An 11,560-nucleotide genomic window follows, 5' to 3' on the forward strand; every position below is an offset into this window, starting at 1 on the left:
CTATCTGCTGCGTTTGATGCTCTCAATCACTCTCCTCCTTCATATTCTAAACTCTCTCTTGGTATCCGTAACACAGTTCTATCCTGGTTTTCATCATAACTTTCCTGTCACACATTCTCCATCTCTGTTGCTAACATGTCTTCGTCTTCTATTGATCTGTCTGTGGGTATACATCAGGGCTCTGTTCTGAGATCTCTCTTTCTCTCTACATACTATCATTTGGTGACCTCATCAACTCTTTGTGACAATCCTATAAATAACAAATACAAATATCAGGTCATGGGAATAAGTGATTTGGACATAAAAGTAACATTTCGGAAGTGTGGACAACTAATACATCTTGTAGATTGCCTTTACAGTGTGATGTCATTGATTCAGTAGATTGTGTGCAGACCAGGACTGCAGTACAGTGTCACTCACATGGATGACTTGCGTGGTAGAAGCTCAAGAACAAGGATGTCAAACTCCAGTCCTCGAGGGCAGCAAACAGGCCAGGTTTTCAGGATATCCCTACTGAAAACCTGGCCTGTTTGGGACCCTCGAGGACTGGAGTTTGACATGCATGCTCTAGAAGGAGCACAGCTGTGGGTGGGAGGTGGATTTGCTTTGCATCAAATGGTTTGGAGCAAGGTTTATTGTATGTATTATCATAATAACAATGCAATGCTTAACTTTTATTTCAGGAGGGATGACTGCAGAACAGAAGTGAATATTGAAGCCATGTGTTCCTTTTCTTGCAAAAGAGAAAATTTGAAGGACAGTTGAAGAGAAGGAAAATTACTACACAGAGACAGATAAGCAATGTGTATATTTCTCATTTACCATTTAGTATTTGTCGTTTTATTGACTCCACACAATCCGGCTGCTACGGGTTTCACATTGAATATTTTCATCTCTACTCTACCCCTTCCTGTGATCTGAACCATGCAAGTTTTCGTTGATTCAATACATCATGAGTAGAGTGTGGCTACAGTATGAAGTAAAGACCCAAGGACCACATCTACTACCATTCATAACAAGAACATGTGCAGTAGCGCACAGCTGCAGTTCTATGTGATTGTTATGAAAGGTTGAGGTGGTTCAATTCTATGAATCTGGAGTGGGATGGATCCTGTTTGCATCATATGGTTTCATCTAGGCCAGTAGATTATATAACTCTCAGTACAGGTTACACATGGCATCAGTATTAGTGATTTAAAGAGGAGGAAAGCTTCAATGTGGAGAACAAAGCCAAGTAATGTTGAAGTTACTCCTTTTACCATTTACTTGGTCAGTCTGTACTGTCTACTCTCCACACAGCTGCTAAGGATCTTCCATTTTAAATACTTTCACCTCCTATTCTGCACTGCTTTGCTGCCCATTATTCAGAGATGCGTTCCAGTCATGTTTAGCACTCTGAATCTCTCTGCAGTCATTGGTTCAGCACATCATGGGTAGAGCATGGCTACAGATACAGCAAGCTATTATTATTTTACCGGCTGATCACCCATAATATTGCATTAAAACATAGAATATCACTTAATTTCCAAAAGATTCAGTGATGCTGATAATGCAGAATCTCACAACATTTCCCATCATAATGCCATAATGCACAAGTGGGAGAAATAATCCTTGCTATATCTGTACATTGTGTGACGTATTACCTCAATGACCGATGAGAGCAAGTACATCTTCTGTATAGAGCGGCTGTGTTATGATGCAGTTATTGATCATCATTGACATAATCACAAGAATCTTATGCAAAGGGAAATTGTCCGCAGCGAAGTGAGATTTCAGCCCCCAAACGTCTGTAATATTAATGCAATGTCTTACTTTTGTTGCAGTGAACACTGAAGAGACGGATCTACTACAACACTGTACAGGATGAGCATACGCTACAAGCAGCAAAATGATCTTGCAGTTGACAGTATGTTGTTCTGGTAATGTGCACAATTATTATTTATGGGCTACACACCACAGTGCTGGACATATTCTGTTAACTTCAACTCTACTCCTAACATGGAGATGTCTTCCTGGTGTTACTGATTCAGTACATCATATGCACAGTGTGGTTATGATATGATGGATTGATTTAATGAACCCACCAACCAATGATGACATCTGCATCATCTTCTGTAAAGTGCAGCTACAGCATGATATTATCAGCATTTGGTGCGGTATAATCAGAGGTATCTATGTGCTTTTGTGCCTGTTTTAAGTCCTCCAGCTTAACGCCCCTACACCTCCCACTACACAGGCATACTTACTTATGCATACACTGACATCTGGCATACCTACACACACCCCAGGGCCACTTCCTTCCCCTGATGTCAGGGAGAGGATGGGCATGCAGAGTGCAGTAAGTCTCCACGTTACTCTGGCCAACAGTCTTGGCCTACCTCCAGCATCTGTCACCCACAACATCTGTTCCCTCCTTGTAAAGTGCTGAACTATCTCACCTGGGTCAGTGCTATAGCTGATCACAGTGCCCGATCAGGATGTCACTGTGACAGGCAGCAGTGCAGATTGACCGGTCAATCAATGCAGTGCCGCAACATATGCACTAAATGAGATTTCCGTGCCCCCAGTCAGGTTACTCCCTGGGCAGTGACCCTGCTCACACCCTCCCCTAGTTCCACCTCTGATCACAATTATCTCTCTTGGAGAGTGTAGCAAATTGGAGTTGGGGGAATCTCACCTCTGCCATGCATGGTCACAATCTGGGCACAGGACCCAAATAGTGGGCAATGTGGCACTTCTTACAGTAGAGAATAAGTAACTTTATTCTTTACTTGTGTATTAAGGACCTTATTTGCATTAAATTCAGTCCACATGGGACCAAGACTTTCTGGCTTACTGAACAAAGTGGAATTGTTTCGTAGAGGGTGGAGAATTGTATTTTATCTGAAATTACCCCCTCTGCACAAAATACAAACAATTATACCCATACAAGTACCTTGTGGAAGTTGTTGCCCTCTATCTTCCTGTGGTCTCTCCCTGTTTCTCACCGTGCCTCCTCCCATTTCCTTGCACCTGTGCGTCTCCGCATATATCCCTATACTCAGAGCCGGCTCCGGTCAGTGACATGGGATGCCCAAATATGAGCATACCCATATATGGGCATCCATGCCACTGACCGGAGCCCGCTCTGTTGCGGATATGGAGAGAGACTGGGAGATTTACATCCCCTTATAATTCATATGGTGCATAGTACCGGCACGTATTGTTTTACCGGTACTGTGTACCTTCCTACTTTCACACTGGTACAGTATATGCTGCAGTGGGACTGAGAGGGATATATTGGTAACACATAGTCATTGTTGGGGGAATTCAATCCATTTTGAAAATAGTAATGAAATGTTTTTTACTTTTCTTTTTTTTCAGTAATGAAGAATGAAACATTTCTGTTAAAATTGAATTGGAGGTGAACTGGATTCATCATCAACTCTGCACCAGTGTGAATTGATGTTCTTTAATGTTCTGATAAGGTACATGCAACATCTCTTCCTCAACCCCTGCACCACTCTCTGCCTCTTGCCTCTCTCTCTCCACCTCCCTGCTAAGCGTATTAACCCATCTAATGTAATCCACATTCCATGTCTCACTTTACTCTTCACTTCTCACGTGCCCTCTGGAATGACTGCTCTCTGACTAACAAGGTCTATTTGTACATGACCTCTTCTGCTCTCATCATCCACCACCTCTCATTCCCCTCACCCCTGTCCTACTCGATACCTCAGCTTAATTGAACGCTCTCCTCTGACATCTACCCTTATCTCTAACCTCTCCTCACTTTCTGCTTAAACTAACTATCTTGTTAACTTTTACAATGCTATCATCTCCTCCTCCTCCCTCCTCCTCCTCCCTCCTCCATCATATATATGCCCCTTCTAGGCTCTGACACACTCATCCCTGTAAGGCCATGATTATCATGGGCACATGCTTGGTCATCCACAGTGCGTGCGAGCGATGCAGAGCCGCCTCGGACCTCAGTGCAGGGATTGCTGCATACCCCCAGCATCTGTCACCCACAAACAATACACACACTAATACTCCCCACAATACACACTATAATACCTCCTCAATACTAATCTCCCCAATAATATTATAGCTCCAAACACAATATACACAACACCCTTACACAAGATACACAATCTAGTACTCTCCTCTGCACCTCTACACACAATATAATACTCCCACACACACAATATACACACTACCCTCCTACCCCCATAAAATACAACCAATAATACACACACACTTTGTGGCTGTTGGGACCAGCTCCCGGCATGCACCAGTGAAAGAGAGAGGCCCGCAGAAGCTCGGAAGAACTCCCTCCATCCGTGCCTTCCTCCGTTTCACATCTTCTCCCTGTCTCTCTCCCTCCCTTTCCTTGCATCTCCCTGCGTCTTTACGTATACCCAGTCAGTGACGGCTCTGGTCACGTGATGCCTTAATATGGGCTTATCCATATATGTTCATCCACGTCACTAATGTGATGCCCGCACTGTTGCGGAGCTGGTACTTACGACGGGCACTTATTGTTTTATCAGTACTGCGTACCTGACTCTACCGGCCTACTTTCAACACTAGTACAATATGTGCTTCACTACGAGTGAGTGGGGAATATTGGCATCACACAGTCACTGTTGAATATGCCATTCAATCCATTTTGAAAATAGTAATGCAATGTGGTTTTGTTTTGTTTGCTTTTTGCAGTAATGAAGAATGGAAAAGTTATATTAAAATTAAATTGGAGGGGGACTAGATTCAGCATTTCATCATGAACTCTGCACTTGTGAGAATTTAACTTCTTGAATACCCTGACAGGTACACGCAACATTAAGACTATAATCTGCTGTGCAAGCTTTCGTGCTATACCTCCCCCTCAGGTTTTGATTTATACATTTGCTGCCTCAATTCATGTCCTCTAATATTTGAAAGCTCTCTCCTAGCATTTTCTCTTTACCACAGAACGTCATCCCAATGTAACCTCTCTCTTGTTCTTTCTGCTTGCTGTTTCCTCACTCCTCTGTTAAACTTTTCTAATTTCTCTAACTTCCACACTCCTGCTTTTATCCACATGTTCTCCTCTTTCCTTCCCCTACCTTTGCATGTGTCTACACACTGCACCATTTGTACAGACCTCTATTGCAGCTATTTCTGCACTGCTCAATGAAAAGCACTCTTTAATATCCTATTCTCTGTGCCCCCTCTCTCTGCGCCCCCTCTTTTGGCGCCTCCTCTCTCTGCGCCCCCTCTCTCTGCGCCTATCTGTCTCATTCTATCTACGTCCCTCTCTCTCTACATAGAGCTATCTCTGTCTCTCTCTACACCTATCTCTGTGTCTCCTTCTATGTTTGCTGATGTGTGGGATATCTTATAATCTTGAACCTGCTCATATACACATCGGGCCTCCCTGCCTCTGCCTCCCTGCTAAGAGTGTTAACCTATCTAATGTAATCCACATTCCTTTCCTTACTTTTCTCTTCCCTTCTCCTATGCCATCTGGAATGTCCGTTCTCTGACTAACAAGGCTCTAGTTGTACATGACCTCTTCTGCTCTCATCATTCACAATCAGTCATTCCCCTCACCCCATCTTACCTGTCCCACTGATTTGCCTCTGCTTAATTAAACTCTCCTCTGACATCTACTCTAACCTCTCTGCTCTCTCTCTCTTTCCGCTTAAACTAACAATCTTATTAACTCTTACAATGCTATCCTCCTATCTATATGCCCCCTCTAGGCTCTGACACACTTGTCCCTCTAGCCCACACCCTTGGCTAAATTCCCAAACATGTTCATCACACTTCCACTCGCTGTTCTTAATGCCTATGAAGGAAATCACACAATTGATATTTGATTTTTCTACAGTAAAAATGTCTCCAGTCCTGTATAAAGCTGCTCTCTGTGGCCAAACCACACTACTTTTTTTTCACATTCATCAACACTCAAATTTAATTTACGCTGTCTTTTTTTCCCTGTATTTGACTCCCTCCACTAACCTTCTCCTCACACTTGCCATCCTTCCTTCACTTCTCCTCAAGCATTTGACTACTTCAGAGGCAAGGTGGATGCCACCCACAAGGAGATTCCTTCTGTCCCTTCCCCCTTCTCTCCTTCTACCTAATTCTCCTTCTGCATTTGACTCCTTTTCTTCTCTTACAGAGCTGGAAGCTAATCATCTTCTCTTCTCCCTCTACCACATGCCCTCTAGATCGTATCCCCTCACACCTTACTGCATCTCTTAGTCCCCACTCTCACCCACATCTTCAATTCCTCCCTATTCTCTGGCTCTTTACCCTCTTACTTTAAGCCTGTAGTGGTCACCCTTTTCTCAGAAACAACCTACACCCTATGTGCCTTACTAACTACCGCCCTGTATCCCTCCTGCTGTTTGTCTCCTAATTGCTAGAATGTCAACATTCTTAAATCACATTCCCTCCTGGATCCTTTACAACCTGCCTTTCGTACAGCTCGTTCTACAGACTGTGCTTAAAGCAAATTCCCAATGTCACTTTTCCCTACTAATCCTACTTGATCTATCTGCTGCGTTTGATGCTCTCAATCACTCTCCTCCTTCATATTCTAAACTCTCTCTTGGTATCCGTAACACAGTTCTATCCTGGTTTTCATCATAACTTTCCTGTCACACATTCTCCATCTCTGTTGCTAACATGTCTTCGTCTTCTATTGATCTGTCTGTGGGTATACATCAGGGCTCTGTTCTGAGATCTCTCTTTCTCTCTACATACTATCATTTGGTGACCTCATCAACTCTTTGTGACAATCCTATAAATAACAAATACAAATATCAGGTCATGGGAATAAGTGATTTGGACATAAAAGTAACATTTCGGAAGTGTGGACAACTAATACATCTTGTAGATTGCCTTTACAGTGTGATGTCATTGATTCAGTAGATTGTGTGCAGACCAGGACTGCAGTACAGTGTCACTCACATGGATGACTTGCGTGGTAGAAGCTCAAGAACAAGGATGTCAAACTCCAGTCCTCGAGGGCAGCAAACAGGCCAGGTTTTCAGGATATCCCTACTGAAAACCTGGCCTGTTTGGGACCCTCGAGGACTGGAGTTTGACATGCATGCTCTAGAAGGAGCACAGCTGTGGGTGGGAGGTGGATTTGCTTTGCATCAAATGGTTTGGAGCAAGGTTTATTGTATGTAGTAACATAATAACAATGCAATGCTTAACTTTTATTTCAGGAGGGATGACTGCAGAACAGAAGTGAATATTGAAGCCATGTGTTCCTTTTCTTGCAAAAGAGAAAATTTGAAGGACAGTTGAAGAGAAGGAAAATTACTACACAGAGACAGATAAGCAATGTGTATATTTCTCATTTACCATTTAGTATTTGTCGTTTTATTGACTCCACACAATCCGGCTGCTACGGGTTTCACATTGAATATTTTCATCTCTACTCTACCCCTTCCTGTGATCTGAACCATGCAAGTTTTCGTTGATTCAATACATCATGAGTAGAGGGTGGCTACAGTATGAAGTAAAGACCCAAGGACCACATCTACTACCATTCATAACAAGAACATGTGCAGTAGCGCACAGCTGCAGTTCTATGTGATTGTTATGAAAGGTTGAGGTGGTTCAATTCTATGAATCTGGAGTGGGATGGATCCTGTTTGCATCATATGGTTTCATCTAGGCCAGTAGATTATATAACTCTCAGTACAGGTTACACATGGCATCAGTATTAGTGATTTAAAGAGGAGGAAAGCTTCAATGTGGAGAACAAAGCCAAGTAATGTTGAAGTTACTCCTTTTACCATTTACTTGGTCAGTCTGTACTGTCTACTCCCCACACAGCTGCTAAGGATCTTCCATTTTAAATACTTTCACCTCCTATTCTGCACTGCTTTGCTGCCCATTATTCAGAGATGCGTTCCAGTCATGTTTACCACTCTGAATCTCTCTGCAGTCATTGGTTCAGCACATCATGGGTAGAGCATGGCTACAGATACAGCAAGCTATTATTATTTTACCGGCTGATCATCCATAATATTGCATTAAAACATAGAATATCACTTAATTTCCAAAAGATTCAGTGATGCTGATAATGCAGAATCTCACAACATTTCCCATCATAATGCCATAATGCACCAGTGGGAGAAATAATCCTTGCTATATCTGTACATTGTGTGACGTATTACCTCCATGACCATTGAGAGCAAGTACATCTTCTGTATAGAGCGGCTGTGTTATGATGCAGTTATTGATCATCATTGACATAATCACAAGAATCTTATGCAAAGGGAAATTGTCCGCAGCGAAGTGAGATTTCAGCCCCCAAACGTCTGTAATATTAATGCAATGTCTTACTTTTGTTGCAGTGAACACTGAAGAGACGGATCTACTACAACACTGTACAGGATGAGCATACGCTACAAGCAGCAAAATGATCTTGCAGTTGACAGTATGTTGTTCTGGTAATGTGCACAATTATTATTTATGGGCTACACACCACAGTGCTGGACATATTCTGTTAACTTCAACTCTACTCCTAACATGGAGATGTCTTCCTGGTGTTACTGATTCAGTACATCATATGCACAGTGTGGTTATGATATGATGGATTGATTTAATGAACCCACCAACCAATGATGACATCTGCATCATCTTCTGTAAAGTGCAGCTACAGCATGATATTATCAGCATTTGGTGCGGTATAATCAGAGGTATCTATGTGCTTTTGTGCCTGTTTTAAGTCCTCCAGCTTAACGCCCCTACACCTCCCACTACACAGGCATACTTACTTATGCATACACTGACATCTGGCATACCTACACACACCCCAGGGCCACTTCCTTCCCCTGATGTCAGGGAGAGGATGGGCATGCAGAGTGCAGTAAGTCTCCACGTTACTCTGGCCAACAGTCTTGGCCTACCTCCAGCATCTGTCACCCACAACATCTGTTCCCTCCTTGTAAAGTGCTGAACTATCTCACCTGGGTCAGTGCTATAGCTGATCACAGTGCCCGATCAGGATGTCACTGTGACAGGCAGCAGTGCAGATTGACCGGTCAATCAATGCAGTGCCGCAACATATGCACTAAATGAGATTTCCGTGCCCCCAGTCAGGTTACTCCCTGGGCAGTGACCCTGCTCACACCCTCCCCTAGTTCCACCTCTGATCACAATTATCTCTCTTGGAGAGTGTAGCAAATTGGAGTTGGGGGAATCTCACCTCTGCCATGCATGGTCACAATCTGGGCACAGGACCCAAATAGTGGGCAATGTGGCACTTCTTACAGTAGAGAATAAGTAACTTTATTCTTTACTTGTGTATTAAGGACCTTATTTGCATTAAATTCAGTCCACATGGGACCAAGACTTTCTGGCTTACTGAACAAAGTGGAATTGTTTCGTAGAGGGTGGAGAATTGTATTTTATCTGAAATTACCCCCTCTGCACAAAATACAAACAATTATACCCATACAAGTACCTTGTGGAAGTTGTTGCCCTCTATCTTCCTGTGGTCTCTCCCTGTTTCTCACCGTGCCTCCTCCCATTTCCTTGCACCTCTGCGTCTCCGCATATATCCCTATACTCAGAGCCGGCTCCGGTCAGTGACATGGGATGCCCAAATATGAGCATACCCATATATGGGCATCCATGCCACTGACCGGAGCCCGCTCTGTTGCGGATATGGAGAGAGACTGGGAGATTTACATCCCCTTATAATTCATATGGTGCATAGTACCGGCACGTATTGTTTTACCGGTACTGTGTACCTTCCTACTTTCACACTGGTACAGTATATGCTGCAGTGGGACTGAGAGGGATATATTGGTAACACATAGTCATTGTTGGGGGAATTCAATCCATTTTGAAAATAGTAATGAAATGTTTTTTACTTTTCTTTTTTTTCAGTAATGAAGAATGAAACATTTCTGTTAAAATTGAATTGGAGGTGAACTGGATTCATCATCAACTCTGCACCAGTGTGAATTGATGTTCTTTAATGTTCTGATAAGGTACATGCAACATCTCTTCCTCAACCCCTGCACCACTCTCTGCCTCTTGCCTCTCTCTCTCCACCTCCCTGCTAAGCGTATTAACCCATCTAAGGGCTGGGACCCGCTGCGCCCGTGTGCGCGGGCGGCGGCGTGAGCTCAACTTACCATTCCTGTTTGAGCTCACGATCGGGTCCCAGTCCCTCCTCACTTCTAACTTGCTACATGCTGTGACGCGGTAGCCAGCAGGAGACACGAGAAAATGGTGTTCTCTTGCGGCAACGCGTCACATGGTACGCGAAGGGGCCAATCATAGACTGGCTCCCTTCAACGAATGGCAAGCCAGCTATTGCTAGCCAATGGGAGCAAAGTATTTCAAACACGGAAGAGGGAAAACTTGTGTTTGAAAACATTGCTTTCAAGCCATTCATCTTGTAGGTTGCTTGTAGTTTTCTGCTAGCTTTATTTATTTAATTTAATATTTATTACAGTTACATATTATATTACAGTTGTTTATTTATTATTTATTTGTAATCTGTATAGCTATTTATTATTATATATATTATTATAGCTATTTATATATAATTTATTATATTTATTTATTATATCTCTTCAATATCGTTATTTTTTATTTATTTATATTTATTTAATTATGAACATGGATAGCTCCAGCATAGAGCAGCTCATATCTGAGATATACAAACGCGATCCTCTTTGGAACCAGAAGGTCAACACATATCATGACCGTTTCCTGACCAAGAAATTGTGGAGCGAGATTGGAGAAATAATGTCCTGTGGAAGTAAGTAAATATGAAATTAAACTGTCTGAATATGTTATATAAATAGTATTGATGTCATTTAGTAACTTAAGTGCATTAAGTGACTGTATAGAATTTAATATACATGCATTAAGTTAATCATTTGTATCTTCACTAATTTTGCGATGGCCGTATATAGGATGTGTGTATATATATATATATATATATATATATATATATATATATGTGTATTGCCCCATGCCTGATGTGTAGGCCCTATTGTGTGTGTGTATATATACACATGTATATATATATATATATATATATATATATATATATATATATATACATACACATCCACACACACACGTGTGGATGGTGTATGTGTATGTGTATATATATATATATATATATATATATAAACACACACACAAACACGTGAACTGTGGGCCCTGTTGTGTATTGTGTACAATGTGGATTGCCCCATGCCTGATGTGTAGGCCCTATTGTGTGTGTGTATATATACACATATATATATATATATATATACTACACATCCACACACACACGTGTGGATGGTGTATGTGTATGTATGTATATATATATATATATATATATATATATATATATATATATATATATAAACACACACACACACACAAACACGTGAACTGTGGGCCCTGTTGTGTGCAATGTGGATTGCCCCATGCCTGATTTGTAGGCCCTATTGTATTACAACGATTGAAAGTATTTTTAAATTTGTCTCTAATATTTAGCTTCTTTTTTTTTTAGCTGACATCCTGAAAACCAAGTGGAAGAACTTGCGGGATTCCT

At 41.9% G+C, this 11,560-nt stretch overlaps 1 protein-coding gene across 1 annotated transcript in view; it reads left to right on the forward strand.

Moving 5' to 3' along the window:
• The first annotated feature begins 8,134 nt into the window (after positions 1–8,134).
• The window catches only part of LOC142485084 (uncharacterized), a 4,024-nt gene continuing 598 nt past the window's right edge, over positions 8,135–11,560 (forward strand). Inside the window, exons 1-4 of the mRNA XM_075584289.1 lie at positions 8,135–8,441; positions 9,886–9,989; positions 10,635–10,768; positions 11,519–11,560. The exon at positions 11,519–11,560 is cut by the window's right edge and continues 598 nt beyond it. Coding sequence (XP_075440404.1) covers positions 9,967–9,989; positions 10,635–10,768; positions 11,519–11,560 — 199 coding nt within the window. The 5' untranslated portion in view covers positions 8,135–8,441; positions 9,886–9,966. The remainder of the gene's footprint in view (positions 8,442–9,885; positions 9,990–10,634; positions 10,769–11,518) is intronic.

This window comes from Ascaphus truei, unplaced genomic scaffold (genome assembly GCF_040206685.1).
Source record: "Ascaphus truei isolate aAscTru1 unplaced genomic scaffold, aAscTru1.hap1 HAP1_SCAFFOLD_531, whole genome shotgun sequence".
NCBI lineage: Eukaryota > Metazoa > Chordata > Amphibia > Anura > Ascaphidae > Ascaphus > Ascaphus truei.